The following is a 23,207-nucleotide window of genomic DNA, read 5'->3' as shown; positions in this document are numbered from 1 at the left end:
CCATAATGGTGGTGTCATCTGCATATCTGAGGTTGTTGATATTTCTCCCAGCAATCTTGATTCCAGCTTGTGTTTCTTCCAGTCCAGCATTTATCATGATGTACTATGCATGTAAGTTAAATAAGCAGGGTGACAATATACAGCCTTGACTCACTCCTCTTCCTATTTGGAACCAGTCTGTTGTTCCATGTCCAGTTCTAACTGTTGCTTCCTGACCTGCATACAGATTTCTCAAGAGGCAGGTCAGATGCTCTGGTATTCCCATCACTCTCAGAATTTTCCACAGTTTATTGTGATCCACACAGTCAAAGGCTTTGGCATAGTCAATCAAGCAGAAATAGATGTTTTTCTGGAACTCTCTTGCTTTTTCCATGATCCAGCGGATGTTGGCAATTTGATCTCTGGTTCCTCTGTCTTTTCTAAAACCAGCTTGAACATCAGGAAGTTCACAGTTCACATATTGTTGAAGCCTGGCTTGGAGAATTTTGAGCATTACTTGACTAGCATGTGAGATGAGTGCAACTGTGCGGTAGTTTGAGCATTCTTTGGCATTGCCTTTCTTTGGGATTGGAATGAAAACTGACCTTTTCCAGTCCTGTGGCCACTGCTGAGTTTTCCAAACTTGCTGGCATATTGAGTGCAGCACTTTCACAGCATCATCTTTCAGGATTTGAAACAGCTCAACTGGAATTCCATCACCTCCACTAGCTTTGTTCATAGTGATGCTTTCCAAGGCCCACTTGACTTCACATTCCAGGATGTCTGGCTCTAGATGAGTGATCACAGCATCGTGATTATCTGGGTCGTGAAGATCTTTTTTGTATAGTTCTTCTGTGTATTCTTGCCACCTCTTCTTAATATCTTCTGCTTCTGTTAGGTCCATACCATTTCTGTCCTTTATCGAGCCCATCTTTGCATGAAATGTTCCCTTGGTATCTCTAATTTTCTTGAAGAGATCTCTAGTCTTTCCCATTCTGTTGTTTTCTTCTATTTCTTTGCATTGATCACTGAAGAAGGCTCTCTTATCTCTTCTTGCTATTCTTTGGAACTCTGCATTCAAATGGGTCTTTCCTTTTCTCCTTTGCTTTTTGCCTCTCTTCTTTTCACAGCTATTATTAAGGCCTCCCCAGACAGCCATTTTGCGTTTTTGCATTTCTTCTCCATGGGGATGGTCTTGATCCCTGTCTCCTGTGCAGTGTCATGAACCTCATTCCATAGTTCATCAGGCACTCTATCTATCAGATCTAGGCCCTTAAATCTATTTCTCACTTCCACTATATAATCATAAGGAATTTGATATAGGTCATACCCGAATGGTCTAGCGGTTTTCCCTACTTTCTTCAATTTAAGTCTGAATTTTGCAATAAGGAGTTCATGATCTGAGCCACAGTCAGCTCCCTGTCTTGTTTTTGCTGACTGTATAGAGCTTCTCCATCTTTGGCTCAAAGAATATAATCAATCTGATTTTGGTGTTGACCATATGGTGATGTCCATGTGTAGAGTCTTCTCTTGTGTTGTTGGAAGAGGGTGTTTGCTATGACCAGTGCATTTTCTTGGCAAAACTCTATTAGTCTTTGCCCTGCTTCATTTTGCACTCCAAGGCGAAATTTGCCTGTTACTCCAGGTGTTTCTTGACTTCCTACTTTTGCATTCCAGTGCCCTATAATGAAAAGGACATCTTTTTTGGGTGTTAGTTCTAAAAGATCTTGTAGGTCTTCATAGAACTGTTCAACTTCAGCTTCTTCAGTATTACTGGTTGAGGCATAGACTTGGATTATGGTGATATTGAATGGTTTACCTTGGAAACGAACAGAGATCATTCTGTCGTTTTTGAGATTGCATCCAAGTACTGCATTTTGGACTCTTGTTGACCATGATGGCTACTCCATTTCTTCTGAGGGATTCCTGCCCTCAGTAGTAGATAGAATGGTCATCTAAGTTAAATTTACCCTTTCCAGGTCATTTTAGTTCGCTGATTCCTAGAATGTCGACATTCACATTTCCCATCTCTTGTTTGACCACTTCCAATTTGCCTTGATTCATGGACCTGACATTCCAGGTTCCTATGCAATATTACTCTTTACAGCATCAGACTTTGTTTCTGTCACCACTCACATGCACGTCTGGGTATTGTTTTTGCTTTGGCTCCATCCCTTCATTCTTTCTGGAGTTATTTCTCCACTGATCTCCAGTAGCATATTGGGCACCTACTGACCTGGGGAGTTCCTCGTTCAGTATCCTATTATTTTACCTTTTCATACTGTTCATGGGGTTCTCAAGGCAAGAATACTGAAGTGGTTTGCCATTCCCTTCTCCAGTGGACCACATTCTGTCAGACCTCTCCACCATGTATACTTTTTTTTTTTTCTCCTTTATTGCTCAGCATCTTTATGAATAGACTCTTTACCTTCTATTTGGTATGTTCCTAAAGGGATGAATTAATTTTAGTGTTAATATAAAGAAAACAGCATTGAAAAAAAAGTTTATTTAAAAATATCACTTAATCAAAAGAGATGTGTAATCTGTTTTATATTTATCTATTGTATTCGTTATGTTTCACTGGTGTGCTAGATTAGTGGTGTTTGTTGAAGTCTTCTTTTATAATAGTACTAGGTAGCTTAATAAAATTAGTTACCACCTTTTTCAGGGGTAAGTGTGGTATTTTATACATTATTCTTTGAACCATTTCCAAGTGACTATAGTTATTTTGAATAGTTGAGTTTTTAAGTTTTATATATGCAAATAGAAACCAGTCAGGCTCACACCAAAGGTATTTGGTTCAAAACTTGGACTATATAACTAAATGGAATAATGTGGAGAATTTAGAAAGGGTTCAGAAAGAATCAAAAATCCCAAGTGCTCTTTTAAAAACAAGGAAAAGCATTCTCAGTTCTTAATGTGTTGTTATGTCTGGGATGAGAAATTGCCTGTTGTCTTTCCTTTTTTTTTATTTTAAGCACTTAGTACTTTTAAGCTTCAACACATAAAATACTTCAAAGAATACTGTTCAGGAGTTTAAATAGATTTGATAAACTATGGGTCTTTTGAAAAGGAATGCTAAGATGTAATACTAATTAAATGGACAAAATCTCAGTATAAATAAATTCAGTCTGTGATGATCATGTTGTTTTTCAATAGTCATTGAATAAATTTATTTTTTGATTTAAAAAAGTCATCCTTTTATGTAATGTGTTTGTTATAAGGTCTAAAGAAATAGACTGGCAACCTTATTTTACTACACGCCTTGTAGATGATTTTGGCACACACCTACGAGTATTCAGAAAGGCCCAACAAAAGATAACAGAGAAAGATGATCAAGTGAAAGGTAATAATATCTTTATCCCCTTTGAAAATTAGGATTTTAAAGTCTGTTTTTATTATTCTCTAATCTTACTGTTCCTTTTCTGTCCAGGTACAGCAGAAGACCTTGTAGATACCTTCTTTGAAGTTGAAGTTGAAATGGAAAAGGATGTTTGCCGTGACCTAGTGTGCACTTCTCCCAAAGATGAAGAAGGTTTTCTTTTTCATTTAACTTTTTGAGCATATTAACTGTTCACAGTAGTAGAGTCAAGTTAGCAGAACCATTTAACAAATACCAGGGTAAAATCTAAGAGTAAAGTTATTCTTACAGGACAGGAAGCTTAGTAAAAACACTACTGCTCATTTTATCTTTTAACTCTTAAAAGTAAATTTCCAGATTCTTTTTTATTTTAAAGAGAGCCTTTTCAATTAAAGAGAACTTTTGTTGTCTTTTAAAATATAGCAAACACAAACATTTTATCTTTGTGAATTTACTCTTTTTGATCTGTAGTAATTTTATCTTCATCTTGAGTTTACTATTTCTAATTCAAGAGTACGCCTATTATCATAAATATTTTCTGAGGGAATGATGATAATGTTTCAAATGAAATGTATAGAGTTGGATTGACTTTTCTTTTTGAGAGGTTAGACTAGATAAATAAATTTTAGCTGAGGATGTTGTCTTTTCCTAGTTTTACAATGACCAAGTCCGTGCTACTTGGTATATTGTTTTGATCATCAGTTATATAATTACCTTCCCAGGAAGTGTCAGCATATGAACAAGTCAGAAAAACATTGCTAGTTGTGGAAATTGTTTTCTTAGATTTTTAAAATGTGCTCAGCTTTTCTATGTCTTTGCCTTCTTCTCTGTTCTTTTCCTTTTTTCTTCTTTCCTTTTTATGTTTATTATGCAATTCAGATTTTAATTGCTACTGCTTTAGCATTAATATGAAATAACTAAATGTAAGAAATAGTTAGAATGATGTATAGTGCTTTTATGTAAATCAAGCCCTCTTCAATCAGTAAACTAGAAGAGCATGTTCTTTTTCTTATTACCTGCCAAGTTAGTGGAGGTTTTTTCTTGAAAAAGAATTATAAGTATATTTTTAAATGTGCAGATAACTTTAGTATGTAGAGATGTGTGGTAGAAGAGTAGAATACTTGGTGCAACTGAAACTTTTGGGGGAAAACACTTTTGTAATTGAAGTTTCTCAACAACTCAAGATGTAGGGTTCAGTTCAGTTCGGTCGCTCAGTCGTGTCCGACTCTTTGCAACTCCATGAATCGCAGCATGCCAGGCCTCCCTATCCATCACCAGCTCCCAGAGTTTACTCAGACTCATGTCCATCGAGTCCGTGATGCCATCCAGCCATCTCATAGATATAGGGTAGAACTGGGCAAAGTAAAAAATGTGTATTACTTTGATTAATGAATATTTGCTATTTGGAGAATAACAAAGATTTTTATTGAATACTGATTAATTACTAAGATAATAAGCTTATATAATCAGCAAACTGCTTAATCCTGCCACTTTATTTGTGTTTTATATCAAGAGTAGGTGGAAATTTTGTATTTTCTGTTGTTATAGCTCCCCCCTTTTTTTTTTCCCCCCCTAGGATTCCTAAGGGATTTGTGTGAGGTCTTATTATATTTATTGCTACCTCCTGGAGATTTCCAGAACAAGATCATGCGATACTTTGTCAGGGTAAGCTTAAACGCGTAACAAATACATGGCTGTAAAGAAACTTAGAGTAGTAATTATCAAATTTTTGGTCCCAGGACCCTGTTACACACTTAAAAATTATTAAGGACCCCAATAGCTTCTGTTTATGTGGGCTTTGTCTGTCAATATTTATTGTATTGTAAATATTAAAACTAAGGAATTTTGGAACACAGAAATACACAAGCATATTCCATTATCTATCCTGCTCCATTCTGAAAATACCACTGTTTGCTTTCCTTTCGCTATACCCCTAAGGTTCCTGGACAACACCTCAGTTCCTAAACTGTGCTTTTTTGCTTATTATTATTTAAGCAGTATCAATTTAGCAGCATCCTGATAGTTGTCTAACTTGAGTTCAGTGCATTTTCAGGTAGGGTAATAATACCGTGAAATGAATAGAAAATGCTTGATTTTGGTGGGAAGAGTTTGATAGATTATATACATTGAAGACTTGGACTGGTCGTTATCAACATCTGGCATGTCTGTGTCTGGATTCACATCTGCCACTGAAGGAAGATACTGTTAATCAGTCACCATATTCATTCATGCTGATTATTTGGAGCAATCTTTGCCTGCCTGATACTCTGCTTAACTTTTAAATAGGCAAGTTGTGCCTTCTTGCTCATCCATCCCTGTGACTTTAAACACCATCCAAATGCTAATAACTTCCAAATCTATATCTTTCCCTTCTGAACTGTCCACCAGCTGCCTACTAAAATCACTATTTCATTGATGCACAGCCCTTTTAAACTTTGCATGCACAAGATAGAAGTTTTACTCTTGCCGTCAAATCCTGTTTACCTTTTGTAAGTTTTTTCTTCATCCCCGTAATGACCACCCAGCAAATGTTTTAAATCTTAAGTCCTTTTAAAAGGCTTACAATAAGACTGTGGGTGAGTGGCTTTGTTTAACCTCTCTGGCCTTCATTCCATGCCATCACTGTATTCCAACCACACAGGCTTTTCCAAAGTGCCATTTCTCTCCACTATAGGATTATCTCATACTCTTTTTTTCATCTGCTTAGAATGATTTGCCTTATTCTCCTGGCTAAATTACATTTGTCCCTCACATCTCACTTCCTCAGAAATACCTCCTTCTCTAAAAGCCCCTTCATAATTCCCTATTAGTATAGGTAGGTACTGTATTCCTTCTTGACATTTACCATATTTTAACATGAAAGTTTGATTGTTGGGTTAACTTGCTTGATGCCTCTTTCCCCTAATGGAATCCCAAGCCCTAGAGGACAGGGGCCATTTCTTCATTTCTGTGTTCTGTATCACTGTGTACTTACTGATTTTCACAGTGCCTGCCACAGAGCATATACCAATCAGATAATCAGTTTTAATGCATAGTTCAGTTGAGTTCAGTTGTTCAGTCTTGTGCGACTCTTTGCGACCCGATGGACTGCAGCACACCAGGTCTCCCTGTCCATCACCAACTACTGGGGTTTACTCAGACTCATGTCCATTGAGTCGGTGATGTCATCCAGCCATCTTATCCTCTGTTGTCCCCTTCTCCTTCTCTTTCAGTCTTTTCCAACATCATGGTCTTTTCTAATGAGTCAGTTCTTCGCATGAGGTGGCCAAAAGATTGGAGTTTCAGCTTCAGCATCAATCCTTCCAATGAATATTCAGGACTGATTTCCTTTAGCATGGACTGGTTGGATCTCCTTGCAGTCCAAGGGACTCTCAGGAGTCTTCTCCAACACCACAGTTCAAAAGCATCAATTCTTTGGCGCTCAGCTTTCTTCACAGTCCAACTCTCACATCCATACATGACTACTGGAAAAACCATAGTTTTGACTAGATGGACCTTTGTTGGCAAAGTAATGTCTCTGCTTTTTACTATGCTGTCTATGTTGGTCATAACTTTTCTTTCAAGGAATAAGTGTCTTTTAATTTCATGGCTGCAGTCACCATCTGCAGTGATTTTGGAGCCCCCAAAAATAAAGTCTGACACTGTTTCTACTGTTTCCCTGTCTTTTTGCCATGAAGTGATGGGACCAGATGCCATGACCTTAGTTTTCTGACTATTGAGTTTTAAGCCAACTTTTTCACTCTCTTTCACTTTCATCAAGAGGCTCTTTAGTTCTCCTTCACTTTCTGCCATAAGGGTGGTGTCATCTGCATATCTGAGGTTATTGATATTTCTCCCGGCAGTCTTGATTCCAGCTTGTGCCTCTTCCAGCCCAGCGTTTCTCATGATGTACTCTGCATATAAGTTAAATAAGCAGGGTGACAGTATACAGCCTTGATGTGCTCCTTTCCTGATTTGGAACCAGTCTGTTGTTTCATGTCCAGTTCTAACTGTTGCTTCCTGACCTGCATACAGGTTTCTCAAGAGGCAGGTCAGATGGTCTGGTATTCCCATCTTTAAGAATTTTTGACAGTTTGACATGATCCACACAGTCAAAGGCTTTGGCATAGTCAATAAAGCAGAAATAGATGTTTTTCTTTATTGACTCTCTTGCTTTTTCCATGATCCAACGGATGTTGGCAATTTGATCTCTGGTTCCTCTGCCTTTTCTAAATCCAGCCTGAACATCTGGAGGTTCACGGTTCACGTACTGTTGAAGCCTGGCTTGGAGAATTTTAAGCATTACTTGACTAGCATGTAAGATGAGTGCAATTGTACATTAATTTGAGCATTCTTTGTCATTGCCTTTCTTTGGGATTGGAATGAAAACTGACCTTTTCCAGTCCTGTGGCCACTGCTGAGTTTTCCAAATTTGCTGGCATATTGAGTGTAGCACTTTCACAGCATCATCTTTTAGGATTTGAAATAGCTCAACTGGAATTCCATCACCTCCACTAGCTTTGTTTGTAGTGATGCTTCCTAATGCCCACTTGAGTTCACATTCCAAGATGTTAACTCTAGGTGAGTGATCACACCATTCTGATTATCTGGGTCGTGAAGATCTTTTTTGCATAGTTCTTCTGTGTATTCTTGCCACCTCTTCTTAATATCTTCTGCTTCTGTTAGGTCCATACCATTCCTGTCCTCTATTGTGCCCATCTTTGCATGAAATGTTCCCTTGATATCTCTAGTTTTCTTGAAGAGAACTCTGCTGCTGCTACTGCTAAGTCACTTCAGTTGTGTCCAACTCTGTGCGACCTTGTAGACGTCAGCCCACCAGGCTCCCCCGCCCCTGGGATTCTCCAGGCAAGAACACTAGAGTGGGTTGCCATTTCCTTTTCTAACGCAGGAAAGTGAAAAGTGAAAGGGAAGTTGCTCAGTCATGTCCGACTCTCCGGGACCCCATGGACCACAGCCTACCAGGCTCCTCCATCCATGTGATTTTCCCAGCAAGAGTACTGGAGTGGGGTGCCATTGCCTTCTCCATGAAGAGAACTCTAGTCTTTCCCATTCTGTTTTCCTCTATATCGTTACACTGATCACTGAGGAAGGCTTTCTTATCTCTCCTTGCTATTCTTTCGAACTCTGCATTCAAATGGGTATGTCTTTCCTTTTCTCCTTTGCTTTTCACTTCTCTTCTTTTCACAGCTATTTGTAGGCCTCTTCAGACAGCCATTTTGCTTTTTTACATTTCTTTTTCTTGGGGATAGTCTTGATCCCTGTCTCCTATACAATGTCTTGAATCTCCATCTATATTTCTTCAGACACTCTATCAGATCTAATCCCTCGAATCTTTTTGTCACTTCTACTGTATAATCGTAAGGGATTTGATTTAGGTCATAGCTGAATGGTCTATTGGTTTTCCCTACTTTCTTCAATTTAAGTCTGAATTTGATGGTAAGGAGTTCGTGATCTGAGAGGAAACCTAATTGACCTTCTTGCTGGCTATGGGGCACATGCTACTGCTACTCTTTAAAGATTAAACTGACTTTTAGGAGACAGGAATGACGATCTGTATTGTTACATGGGTTTAAAATATGTTTAAAATAAGTAGGGTTGTTTAAAGAAAGAGCAAATATGTTTTGCTATAGATTGCTCTTTTAGGCCAATATTTCTTTTTGCTTGAGTCTAATTGAGTGAATGTAATTGTAGAGCTCTGTGGTCAGTTTGTTTTTCTATTAACTTGATAGTTCTTTATCATTTTCTTTTGTTGATAATTAAATGTAGGCTTTTCCAAAAGACAGTTTGTTCAGATTAAATAACAGATTAGAGAGTTCTTAGTTCTTTCCTTTATATGAATCCTTTGTATGAGTTGTACAAATCACAGCATTTGACTGTTATTGCTATTTAATTGCCTCTGCTTTCTCCCATTACCATGTTTTATTTATTTAAAGATTCATGGCCTCAGTGACTCTGTAACTTTTAAATCTTCATATTTGACAGCTTATGCTTGTGTTAAAGTATATGAAAATTATATGAAAATTGCCACATATTTTATAATATTTGCAATATTTTGCTCTCACTAAAACTGTGTAGAAATTGTTGAGTCATATGACTAACCAAGGGCTTCCCTGGTGGTTCAGATGATAAAGAATCTGCCTGCAATGCAGGAGACCAGTTTCAATCCCTGGATCGGGAAGATACCCTGGAGAAGGACATGGCTACCCACTCCAGTATTCTTGCCTGGTGAATGCCATGGACAGAGGAGCCTGGTGGGCTATATAGTCCATGAGGTTGCAGAGTCATACATGACTGAGCAACTAAACACACAGACACACACATACACATGACTAACCAGACTCTGTCATGAGGTGAATTAGGAGATCAGAGTAGTTTTCAGAGACATAAGGATTGTTTGCCTTAACTAATATGAAGCAGTAAAGTTATTCAAAAAGGTTACCCATATGTTTTTTACTCACTTTGAAAATAAACTTTCAATAAAGCACTTTTTTGTTTGTGAATTTTATCATTACAGAATACATTTAAAAATTTGAGTGTGTGTGGTCAGATACATAATTTGAGGGAAGAAATTAGATAAATATAATTTTTTAAAAGTTAGAGATTAAACCTGATCCAGAATAAGCAATTTTCTAATTTGAGACTGGAAGATGTCTTAAAACACATTTTGAAAAGTTAGTGGAGCCTCCACTAGTGCCTTTTAGAAATATTAATTGACCATGGGATGAAAGTTGTCAAAGACTTGTAAAACTTATAGAAGTAGAATTTATACAAAATATTTCTCTAAAGGAAAACAAAGTGAAGGCCCCCTTCTGTGAACTTACACCAGAAAATGGCACAGATAAATTAGAAATCTGGAAAGGAATAAATAAATTGGTCCTTTACTTAGAAAAGTGAAACATCCTGTTAAACTTGGCTTGGCTTGGCTATTTAGCCTTTCTACTATTCATAAGAAATGCTATTTCATAAATCTAGATATCACAAGCATAGAGGACTGAAGATTAAACAGGTAGACTGTTGTCTAAGTTTGAAAGTGAAAGTGAAGTCGCTCAGTCATTTCCTACTCTTTGTGACCCCATGGACTGTAGCCCGCCAGGCTCCTCTGTCCATGGGATTCTCCAGGCAACAATACTGGAGTGTGTTGCCATTTCCTTCTCTAGGATATCTTCCTAACCCAGGGATTGAACCCCGGTTTCCCCCACATTGTAGGCAGAGGCTTTACCGTCTGAGCCACTTAGTTTCTTGATTTGCATTGTTTAATGTTTATCAAAGTCGTGCTATATTTAAGACCGTGACCTTGAGAAGATAAGAGTGTTTTTGAAGAGAGGTAAGTCTTTTACCTCTTTTAACTAATCTCCACTCACATACAAAAAGTTCTGAAAGAACTGTAGTGTATTAAGTGGAAGACACAGAATTACTTAAAGAGGGGTATGTGATGAATGCCGTAAATACAAAGCATGAGTGTATTTTAAACATATAAGTGAATAGTGTTCGTTAGAACAATCAGGGTTTATTTAATTGGAAAATTAATTCTGTAGGCAATCCTAGGAGGAGAGCCAGAATCTTGGTAAAAGTGTAAACAGTTGCAGAGAATGAGAAGGTATAGTCAAAGAATATTAAGTAATAGTGTTACCATAAATGTTATTTTATTTTTATTATCTTGTATTAGATAAATTTCAAACAGACAGGTATAGAGAGTTAATACAGTAGACATTTCTGCACCAACAAACCAGATTTAAGCAGTGTTAGCATTTTACTGTAGTTGCCTAGCCCTCCCTTGACTCCCTTGAAGGCAGTCACTGTTCTGATGTTATCTTTTCTTTTTTTGTTTTTATACCTTTAATATAGATGTAGGAGTCCATAAATACATATAGTGCCATGTTTTGCCTTTTATAAATGGATATAAATGCTAACTTTTTAGAGTTATACTTTAGCTTTTTTTCACTCAACTGTACTTACTATTGTGGCCATGTATCTAAGTTGATATAGATGGCTTCATCTTATTCAACTGATGTATGCTAGCTCATCCTTTTGTAAGTCATGTCATTTACCAAGTTTACTTTTATCCATACCTTACCGTTTTTCAGTAACAGCATTGAATTAGGACATTTACACTGTGCTATTGATTTGCGAAGTGTATGAGATTAAATTTGTTTTTGTGTTTTAAAATTTTTGTCCAGGAAATCCTTGCACGTGGAGTTCTTCTTCCATTAATAAATCAACTCAGTGATCCTGATTATATTAATCAATATATCATATGGATGGTATGTACTTTCTAAAATGCAGCTCTTGTTTTTAAAACAGTTTTTTAAAAGGTATAAATATGATTTGGAGGTCAGGATGATTAAGCAATAATTTATTAAATAAATTAAGTAAAAATATATCTCAAGGTAATCTTTTATATTTTCAGTATTTCTGTTTGCTTATGTGGTGAATGTACTAGCCAGATTTCCCTTAAGGAAGTAGGTTGATAAGATAATCTTCCTCACAGTGTTCCTGCTGTTTCTACTTATTTAAATTTAAAAAAGGATGTTTTCTTATCTGTGTGTATAGATGATAAGTACTTCTTAAAACTGCTGTTTGATTTCAAATTAATCTGAACTACTTAAGTACCATGCAATTTAAATGTTATGCTAAATAGTAGAGGAAAATATGGAGGAAAGAACCTTAGATTGAGAAGAAGATCTAAGTTCTAGATACGTTTCTGTAAGTTGCTTAGTATGTCAATAAGTTAGATAACTCATAGTTTTCTCATTCATCAGATGTATCAAAGGGTTAGTGGTTATAAAGTTTGCTAGTTCTAATTATTTTTCTGATTATATATGCTTTGCCTCAGTAAATTAATGGTTGAGGAAGTGTGTGTAAATGGGCTGTTGCTGGGAATTACTTTGGTGGTTACCTAAGTCTTTGATTCCTTTTTGTGAATCTGAAATTTCTCTCCCACATTGTCTTCTTTTACTCAATCTAGCTTTTCTAGAAAGGAAGTATTTGATGGTTCTTTGTATATGACCATATCCATTTCCAGACTTGCCATTCTTCATTGTTGTCGCTATTACAGTGTTTGTCTCTCCCATCAGATTACGGGTCCCCTGTAGACAGACATTGTCTTCCTAGCCTTGTGTTCCTAGAGTCTTTCATGGAGTTCATAGAACTTAATTTCTCATTTCCTTTGTCAGCTTATTTAGAGTCCTGCTAGGCTGTACCTAGAACTTTAAAAATTTGCATATCCCCATAACTGAAAGAAAAAAACCCTTTGGTTAGGAATTCTGCTCCTAAAATTTATCCTAAAGTGCTAATAAACGAGATTATAACGATTCAGTTTAAGACTACTAATGGCAGTCTTGCTAATAATACTAAAAAAAAGTGAACGCAATATAAGTGTTCAGCATAAAGGCACAATTGCACTCATTTCACGTACTAGCAAGGTAATGCTCAAAATCCTTCAGGCCAGGCTTCAACAGTACATGAACTGAGAACCTCCAGATGTACGAGGAGGATTTAGAAAAGGCAGAGGAACCAGAGATCAAATTGCCAACTTCCGTTAGATCATAGAAAAAGCAAGGAAATTCTAGAAAAAAAAATCTACTGCTTCGTTGACTACGCTAAAGCCTCTGACTGTGGATCGCAACAAACTGTGGAAAATTCTTCAAGAGTTGGGAATACCAGACCACCTTACCTGCCTCCTGAGAAACCTGTATGAAGATCAAGAAGCAACAGTTAGAACCGATCATGGAACAACAGACTGTTTCAAAATTGGGAAAGGAGTATATCAAGGCTATACATTTTCACCTTGCTTATTTAATGCACATGCAAAGTACATCATGCAAAATGCTGAGCTGGATGCAGCTCAGGCTGGAATCTAGATTGCCTGAAGAAATATCAGTAACCTCAGATATGCAGATGACACCACCCTTATGGCAGAAAGTGAAGAGGAACTGAAGAGTGTTTTGATGAAAGTGGAAGAGGAGAGTGAAAAAGCTGACTTGAAACTCAACATCCAAAAAACTAAGATCATGGCATCCAGTCCCATCACTTCACAGCAGATAGATGGGGAAACAATAGAAACAGTGAGAGACTTTATTTTCTTGGGCTCCAAAATCACTGTGGACGGTGACTGCAGCCATGACACTAAAAGACACTTGCTCTTTGGAAGAAAAGCTGTGACCGACCTAGACAGCATATTAAAAAGGAGAAATATCGATTTGCTAACAAAAGTCTGTCTAGTCAAAGCTGACTTTTCCAGTAGTCATGTACAGATGTGCTAATTGGACTGTAAAGAAAGCTGAGAGCCAAATAATTGACGCTTTTGAACTGTGGTGTTGGAGAAGACTCTTTGAGAGTCCCCTGGACAGCAAGGAGATCCAACCAGTTAATCCTAAAGGAAATCAGTCCTGAATATTCATTAGAAGGACTGATGCTGAAGCTGAAGCTCCCATACTTTGGCTACCTGTGAAGAGTTGACTCACTGGAAAAGACCCTGATGCTGGGAAAGATTGAGGGCCGGGAGGATAAGGGGGTGACAGAGGATGAGATGGTTGGATGGCGTCACCAACTCAGTGGACATGAGTTTGAGCAAGCTCTGGGAAATGGTGACAGACAGGAAAGCCTGTTGTGTGCTACAGTCCATGAGGTTGCAGAGTCGGACAGGACTGAGCAACTGAACAACGAAATAGAGGAATAGTTTAGGAATATTGATGCAATAAATAGTGTTTATACTCTGATGGTAGTATGTGTTTATGAATATGAAAAGATGTATTTATTTTTTATGTGAAAAGGACAACTAAAAATGATGTATGTATAGATATCTATTCCTTTAAAAATAAATATATAAGTAATTATATATTTATGAATGACTCTGATTCTGATAAGTTGTACACTGACTGAAATGTTAATAGAGAGGTCAGTCAGTTCAGTTGCTGAGTCCTGTCTGACTCTTTGTGACCCCATGGACTGCAGCACACCAGGCTTCCCTGTCCATTACCAACTTGCAGAGCTTGCCCAAACTCATGTGCATTGAGTTGGTGATGCCACCCAACCATCTCATCCTCTGTTGTAGAGAGGTAGGATCCTGAAAATTTTAAGCTTTCTCTTTTGTTTATTTCACTTTACTACAAGTACTGGTTATGTCATAAGTGATTTTTTAAGAAGTAGGATAAAGGTAAAATTTTAAAACGTTTAAGTAGTAAAGTAAAAGTAAATATCTTTAAAAAGATTTTTTTTGTAACACAAAAATGAATATCATATACTAACCTTAAAAAATCAGTTTACAGTACTGTATAATCTTACCTATAGTATAGAACAGGATGCAAGCTTACTAGAATATTATGGTTATCTCATACTCATGGGATTAGGAATTATTTTTATTTCTATTTTTCTTTTCAATTTTTATTTTGCTGAGCTTATATTAAATGTATAATTAGTTACATGGTAAAAACATTTTTGAGGGACTTGGCACATACTCAGAACAGAATTCAAGCCACCAGATTTTTACTTGTTCCCTGGATAGTTGGGCTGGTACTATTATTATGTATCATGGTTGGGGTCTTTTTAAACAGTGATTGATCACTATTGTGCTTTGCTGTAAAATATCAAAAAATATATTTAAAAGAGGAAAATATATCAATAAAGAATCTTTAGCTTGCTTTGTTGTCTGGTTTATTCTCTTGACATTATTTATGTGGAAAACCCTTTGCACATAGGTATTATAAAATTGGCTCAGTTCTTATTCTTTCTGCCAGGTAAATTTCCTGTTAATGATACCTAATTGTATAGTTTATTTGAAAGGAAAAGTTTAGAGCAGTGTAGTAGTAACATATATTGTCCAAGTAAAATGTTCATATTACCTAACAGAAGTTTTAAGTTTTTAAGTCATTTCTAAAGATAGTACTGGCCAATTTGCATTATTTTTCTCAAAATATATATTTTATATATTTTGGGGACAAACTAGTTAATTGTAAACTCTTCTCTCTGACTATGGAATAGTTTACTTAATTGGTTTATATTGTTATCTCCTACTAGAGCAGATTAGTGAACAGCTGTTTACTTGTTTCTTAATGTATTCTTAGAAAAATCAGGTCTTTAATAACTTACTTCTTTTATTATTGAAGTAAAATTTACACAAAGTGAGAGACATCGCCAAGTAGTTATCTGAAGTTGTGTTATAATTTTGTACTTCTACTTGAACTGTTTGAGAACGTGAAGACCAAATTTGGTCTCTCCACATTCTGATAGATATTTGGCATTTTCATTTTGTTATGGTTATTTTGCACATCCTTGATGATTAATGATTCTGAACATTTTTTCAGGTGCTTATTGCCCCCCATGCTTTTCCCCACAGTTCTGAACATTGGCAATCACCAGTACTTGGACTCCTGTTTAGAATGGACAACCAAGTTGGCTATCTTTTCATAGTTCCCTTTACTGTTTTATTTGGCTTAAATTTATTGACAGTCATAGTCATTAGATCCTTACAACATTCTCAACTACCTTTCTTCTCTCTCTCAGTTTATTATTTGCTTGGTGAAACCACATTCTGGTTAAACCCAACTTAATGTTCTACTCCATTCTTAATCTTAAATAGCAAGTGGCTGGAGAAGAAGGGTGAAATAACAGTTTTCATGTTATTACAGTGATTCTGTTAAATTTATGTCAGAGAATGCCACTCTTAATGTTTAAAATTCTCCAGTAACTTTTCATTCCATTCACAGTGAAAGCCAAGCCATTTACTAAACCCTATCATGTTTGCTTTTCCATTAGCACTCATCTGCATTTCTTTGGTTTAGCTCTAGTCACCATGGATGGCTTCCTTGCTGGCCTCAGACATTCTGAGTGTGCTCTTTACTTCGCAGTGTGCTATATATCTTTGTTACTTTGTTAATAGTCTGTGACCCAGGAGAATTTAAGTACCATGAGTAGAGAGATTTTCATTTTGTTTGAGGACACTTGTGCCTGGCCCACGGTAGGTACTCAAGATTCTGTTTTCATTTAAGTGAGTCTCCCTCCCATCTGTATTTTAAACTTTATTTTCAGATCCGTGATTCTAATTGCAACTATGAGGCCTTTATGAACATTATTAAATTGAGTGACAATATTGGAGAGCTCGAAGCAGTCAGAGATAAAGCAGCAGAAGAATTACAGTATCTTCGATCTCTAGATACAGCTGGTGATGGTAAGTAATTTATTTAAGAATAAGAATGTTTTACTTCTTTAACAATTACTGTATATTCAAACAAAACTTGAATTTACCTAAATGTCATTTTATGTTATTAATGGTTTTCACCTTAACTGAATCTGACTTTTATTATGCTAATATGTTCTGAGAATAAAGCATAATAGTTTTCTGAATGTGAGACTCTTATTATTGCAGTTATCACTAAAGATAATTTGCATAGTTTAATTTTAATTAAATAATTTAACTATAAAATTTCGTTATTTATTTTTTAAATAATTGCTGTATTCATTGGTTATTATGTTAAATTACAGTAAGTGTATGTTTAAAGTATTTCACAAGTAACACTGCCACTTTACCCCATAATCAATTTGTTTATTTTTAGATATCAACACCATCAAAAATCAAATAAATAGCTTATTATTTGTGAAGAAAGTATGTGACTCAAGAATACAACGGTTGCAGTCAGGCAAAGTGAGTAAAATATTCTTGAATTAATGTTTACCTATAGATAATTTCTCTTCATTAAAATATCCAGCAAATGACAAAAGGTTGAGTATTAACCAGTGTGGCATTTTACAGAACTAAAAATTTAGAAAAAAATTATATTATACAATGTAGTGTATTTATTAAAATAAGCTAATGAGATTAAAATATTACATGAAAAGTAAATTTTTTTTCTTTATGTATTTATCTACTCATTTATTCAGAATTCAACATTTACTGAATTTTGTACATTGGACACCATTTTAGATGGATCTAACAGATGGAAATCTCTCTCATGAAGCTTACATTTTAGTTGCAGAATGAGAAAATAAACCAATACGTAAATTGATATATTATGTAAAAAATGTAAAAGTAAGTGAAATGTGAAAAAATAAAATGTAAAAAAAGAAAAAAGACCTAAAATGTGAAAGAAAATAAGTAGCAAAGTAGGGTGGTAGAGAATGTCAAAGTGGTTTAGATAGATGCTGAGAGATCTGGTAACATTTGAGCACAGAGAGATCTGAATAATATGAGAGAATCCTGTGAATTTTTTTGTTTTTTAATCTTTCATGCAAAGGTGAGAGCAAATGTGAAGTCCCTGGAATAGGAAAGTGCCTGGTGAGTTAGAGGAGGTCATTGTGACTGGTAGGGAATGTATGATAGGATTTGTAGGAGGAATGAGATTAGCCAGGAACCTTAGAGGTTAGATCATACATGGTTTTGCCTTCCATAGTAAGATTTTTTTAAGTCTGACTGTGATAGAAATCCATTGGAGATTCGCCCTGGCAAGTGACATAATCTGACTTATGAGGTAAAATGATTATTTGGGCTCTTTGTGATGAGTAGATTGTGGTGGAGTGGTGGAGACAAGAATGGAAACTAACAGATTGTTTACATGACTCTTGTTTTTGTTTAGTAAGAGATGTCTGGTGGGTTCATGTGAGAAGTTAATTAGAGACAATATTTGCTAATGTATTAAATATGGGTTGAGAGAAAAAAAAGAACTCAAGGATGATTCCAGAGTTTTTTGGACTGAGCACCTGAGTGAATAGTGTTGTTATTCACTGAAATGAATAAAACTGAGAGAGGAGGAAATTTGGAAGAGAGAATCAAGTTTTGAATGTTTTATCTTGAGATCCCTGTTTGATGTTAAAGTAGACATTCTAATTGGTAAATTCAAGTGCAAGGGAAATTTCGTGAATGAAACAAACTTTGAGAATCCTCAGGATTATAAGCTACTTGTTTAAAGTTGAGAGATTGGATGAGATTACTTAAAAGAATGAGTTTAAGAAAGAAGATACCAAAGACTTTGTCCTGAGGCCCTTCAGTTACTAGTGTTTAAGACAAAGTCAAAGATCTAGCCAAACAAACTGTAAATGACTGTTGAGTTTGAAGGAAAGGAGTGTGATATCCTAGAACTAAAGTATAGAAAATGCTAAAAAAAAAAAAAAAAGTGTATCACAGGTGTATCACAAACTACTAATAAATTGAGTAAGATGAAGATTTAGAATTGACTGTTGGATTTGCCACAGGGGTGTTGTTGGTGATCCATGAGAGCATTTTGGTAGAATAGTGGAGAAAAACCCTGATGGGAGTCAGTTAGGAGAAAATGGGAAGAAATGAATTAGAAACAGTCATTATAGGTAGCTGTTTGGGTGAGTTTCATTGTAAGAGAGCAGAGATCTGGGGCTTTGAAACAAATTTTTTACTACCTTTAGTTTTTAGTGTAGTCACCTTTTTTATGCTGGTTTTCTATTGGAAATTGATTTGTGACTCTTTGGTCTTGTAATTTTGCAGTATACTTACATTCCTTAAGGAATAGAAGCCTTATTTTTAAATTTTGAGTTTAGTTTGCTAGTTTGATTATAACTTACACATTATTTGAGGCCTATATTTGTCATAAATGTGTGTGCAGGTGTATGTATGTCTGTCTTTGTTCAGTTAACTATATTTTAAAATGAATTTATATACACATGTAAATTCAGAATAGAAGAATAATATGGTTTAACTTGTGATTGTTGTTTCTTTATCTAGTTACCCTACCTAGATCTTAAGAGTTAGTGATGCTTGTGTACTGCGGGCTAAATAGCTTCAGCCGTGTTCGACTCTTTGCGAGCCTGTGGACCGTAGCCTGTTGGGTTCCTCTGTCCATGGGATTCTCAAGGCAAGAATACTGGAGTAGTTTTCCATGCCCTCCTCCAGGGGATCTTCCCCACCCAGGGATTGAACCCTCCTCTCTTAGGTCTCTTGCACTGGCAGGCAGATTCCTTACTGCTGAGCCACCAGGGAAGCCCCTGGTGATCCTTAAGCATCATTATTTAAGTCTGTTTGCCTAAATACTTTTTGATACTGAATTCCTTTTAAAATTTAGAAACTTTGTTTGGAAGCTTGTCAACTCTATTTTGAATATGAAGCTTTACCTTTTTTAATAGCTCAAGTCATAGCATGTATTACTTTGGATGAAAATTCAGAATCTTCAGAGATAGAGTTTTTTTTAACCATACTGCTTATCTTAAAGTCTTTGAGATGCTTTATTCTTTTTATTACAAATAAAGTGATAGTGAATACTGTTCTCCATCCCATATCTATAGAGATGCTGCTGGATAGAACCAAGAAGTGATCAAATCTGAGGAAGGAAGACTTATATAGGGGGAATCATGTGCTGGTACTAGATTGCTTTGTTGTTCAGTCGCTCAGTCGTGTCCAGCTCTGTGACCTCATGGACTGCAACACACCAGGTTTCCCTGTCCTTCACCATCTCCTGGAGTTCACTCAAACCCACGTCCATCAAGTCAGTGATTCCATCCAGCCATCTCATCCTCTGTTGTCCCCTTCTTCTGCCTTCCATGTTTCCCAGCATCATGGTTTTTTCCAGTGAGTTGACTCTTCCCATCAGATGGCCAAAATATTGGACCTTCAGCTTCAAGAACAGTCTTTCTAATGAATATTTAGGATGGACTGGTTTGATCTCCTTGCAGTCCAAGGGACTCTCAGGAGTCTTCTCCAGCACCACAGTTTGAAAGCATCAGTTCTTTGGCGCTCAGTCTTCTATATAGTCCAACTTTCACTACTGGAAAAACCATAGCTTTGACTATGTGGACCTTTGTGGACAAGGTGATGTCTCTGCTTTTTAATAGGCTGTCTAGGTTTGTCATAGCTTTTCTTTAAAAAAAAATTAAATTCTTTTAATTTCAGTGCTGCAGTTACCTTCCACAGTGATTTTGGAGCCCAAGAAAATAGTCTGTCAGTTTCCATTGTTCTCCCTTCTACTTGCCATGAAGTGATGGGACCAGATGTCATGATCTTAGCCAGTTTTTTCACTCTCGTCTTTCACCTTCATCAAGAGGCTCTTTAGTTCCTCTTCACTTTCTGCCATTAGGGTGATGGCATCTGCATGTCTGAGATTACTGATATTTCTCCAGGAAATCCAGCCTAGCATTTCACATGATGTCATCTGCATATAAGTTAAATAAGCAAGGAGAAGGCAATGGCACCCCACTCCAGTACTCTTGCCTGGAAAATCCCATGGATGGAGGAGCCTGGAAGGCTGCAGTCCATGGGGTCGCTGAGGGTCGGACATGACAGAGTGACTTCTCTTTCACTTTTCACTTTCATGCATTGGAGAAGGAAATGGCAACACGCTCCAGTGTTCTTGCCTAGAGAATCCCGGGGACGGGGGAGCCTGGTGGGCTGCAGTGACTTAGCAGCAGTAGCAGTAAATAAGCAAGGTGACAGTGTACAGCCTTGAAATAACTCCTTTCCCAATTTTGAACCAATCTGTTGTCCCATGACTGATTCTCACTGTTACTTCTTTACTACATACAGGTTTTTTCAAGAGGCAGGTAGGTGGTCTGGTATTCCCATCTCTTGAAGAACTTTCCAGTTTGTTGTGATCCACACAGTCAGAGGCTTTGGCATAGTCGGTAAAGCAGATGTTTTTCTGGAATTCTCTTGCTTTTTCGATGATCCAGCAGATGTTGGCCATTTGATCTGGTTCCTCTGCCTTTTCTAAATCCAGCTTGTACATCTGGAAGTTCTTGCTTCACATACTGTTGAAGTCCAGCTTGAAGGATTTTGTGCATTACCTTGCTAGTATGTGAAAGGAGTGCAGTTTGCAGTAGATTGCTTTACCCCAGTAATTTCAAATCAGTAATCTGTTGTTGTTCTTACGTACTTATATGAAGAGGAGATACTAATTACAAGAGAAGTTTTTTCTCCTCTTTTCAAATCATCTTGCTTTTCCTAATTTAGTATCTGCCCCTAAATAAGGCAGCCGTGTCTAACTTTCAGAAAACCTGTGCATTTTTTTTTTGAAAATAGAGGTTTATGAGTGTGGATTTGGGAATGCAGAAAAGCTGGTGGAAATCATTTCTAGAAACATTGTTGGTTTTTGTGGAAAGAGCATCAGATTTTGAGGACGCTGACTCATTTTAACCAGCTTTGCAATCATAGGCAGCATTTCTGACCATCAACCTCTTATCTGTTGAGTGGGATTGGTGATGCTTATCCAATAGGATTGCTGTGGAGATTTAATGAAGTAATGTGTGTAATGCACCTAGCGCAGTGCTGGACGTGTAGATTCTCTAAACTTTGAACCTGTTAGAAACTTTTTTCTCTGTATATGGGTAGTTTCCTTGCTTTGAAGTTTATGTAATTTACCATTTAAGTAGACTGAAAAGAAACACATTTTCTACAAAGATTATAGAATTTTTACCCAATTAGCAAATCTACTAGTTAGGAATATTTCATTTTTTTCTAGTAGGTAGACTTCAACTTCTCCTTGAAAATATTGGGATTTGTTTATCCTTCAACATAATAGCCCCTTTAGTCCCTATCATGTTCATTTTTGTTTGGAATGGGTAAAAATAGGGAATACATGAAAGTACATTTAGGTTTATTTTTTATTAGAAGAAATGAGTGCGTATTGTGCTTCTAATGTATATTTAGTAAGCAGCTCTTAAAATAACTCTAGGAAATTCAGTGAGCTGATACTTTTTATTGGTAACCCACCTGTACAAGAAGAAGAAACTTTATTCCATTTTAACTTAATTGACTGTGAAGAAAGTTGAGCGCCGAAGAATTGATGCTTTTGAACTGTGGTGTTGGAGAAGACTCTTGAGAGTCCCTTGGACTGCAAGGAGATCCAAACAGTCCATCCTAAAGGAGATCAGTCCTGGGTGTTATTTGGAAGAAATGATCCTAAAGCTGAAACTCCAGTACTTTGGCCACCTGATGTGAAGAGTTGACTCATTGGAAAAGACTCTGATGCTGGGAGGGATTGGGGGCAGGAGGAGAAGGGGATGACAGAGGATGAGATGGCTGGACGGCATCACCGACTCGATGGACATGAGTTTAAGTGAACCCTGGGAGTTGGTGATGGACAGGGAGGCCTGGCATGCTGTGATTCATGGGGTCGCAGAGAGTCGGACACAGCTGAGCGACTGAACTGAACTGACTGAAAGATCTTTAACATAGTGAGTGAATAGATGAGATGTTAATCTGCAAAAACTTTTATTTGTAGGAGATAAATACTGTGAAACTGGCAGCAAACTTTGGGAAACTTTGCACAGTCCCCCTGGACAGCATTCTTGTAGACAATGTTGCACTACAGTTTTTTATGGGTAGGTAAATCCATTTTATAAAAATAATACAACCCTCAAGTTTTTTTTATAATTGTATATATTGTTAAATTTTAAATACTTGATATTAGGCATGCCATATATATCTCTCTTCCACTCCTCATTTTCTGAAACATCCCCCATTTTTATTTTAGAAACCATAGGGATAGAGATTTGTTTGGTTTTAAGGAAATAAATGTTTATTGCAGTTCCAATTTGCATTTGCTAATCTGCTTTTAAATAAACCCCAAGAGATTCTACTATGAATTTTAATTATTTGAAAAAGAGACTTTATCAGGAAAGCATGGTATATATAACCTGCTTGTATCATTTTTGTGCATTAATGGGGAAAGGGTCTTATTTTTATACCATTTTATATATAAATGTTAATTGATTTTATTCATGTTACAGAATTGCTTTTATCTAGGGGATGTTTCCAGCAAAATTCCCTGAGTCTTCATATTCATGAACAAAAAGAAATGCATGGCTTATTGAAGAGCCCAATCCTTATTTTTAATATATGCGATATAATAGTAATATTATAGTTAATTTTTATTGAGAATGGAAGCTGAATGTTGGTGGAGTAGTTTATTTCTGA

At 36.5% G+C, this 23,207-nt stretch overlaps 1 protein-coding gene across 4 annotated transcripts in view; it reads left to right on the top strand.

Moving 5' to 3' along the window:
- Window positions 1-23,207, top strand: part of SNX13 (sorting nexin 13) — a 148,460-nt gene that overhangs the window by 72,203 nt on the left and 53,050 nt on the right. For all 4 annotated transcript variants that reach the window (XM_069587605.1, XM_069587607.1, XM_069587604.1 and 1 more), the window contains 7 exons: window positions 3,204-3,325; window positions 3,413-3,514; window positions 4,917-5,005; window positions 11,518-11,601; window positions 16,367-16,505; window positions 16,891-16,979; window positions 22,513-22,612. In XM_069587605.1, the coding sequence (XP_069443706.1) occupies window positions 3,204-3,325; window positions 3,413-3,514; window positions 4,917-5,005; window positions 11,518-11,601; window positions 16,367-16,505; window positions 16,891-16,979; window positions 22,513-22,612 (725 nt within the window). The remainder of the gene's footprint in view (window positions 1-3,203; window positions 3,326-3,412; window positions 3,515-4,916; window positions 5,006-11,517; window positions 11,602-16,366; window positions 16,506-16,890; window positions 16,980-22,512; window positions 22,613-23,207) is intronic.

This window comes from Ovis canadensis, chromosome 4 (genome assembly GCF_042477335.2).
Source record: "Ovis canadensis isolate MfBH-ARS-UI-01 breed Bighorn chromosome 4, ARS-UI_OviCan_v2, whole genome shotgun sequence".
NCBI lineage: Eukaryota > Metazoa > Chordata > Mammalia > Artiodactyla > Bovidae > Ovis > Ovis canadensis.
Note: the sequence above shows the minus strand (reverse complement) of the source record. Positions and strands in the feature narration are given on the sequence as shown.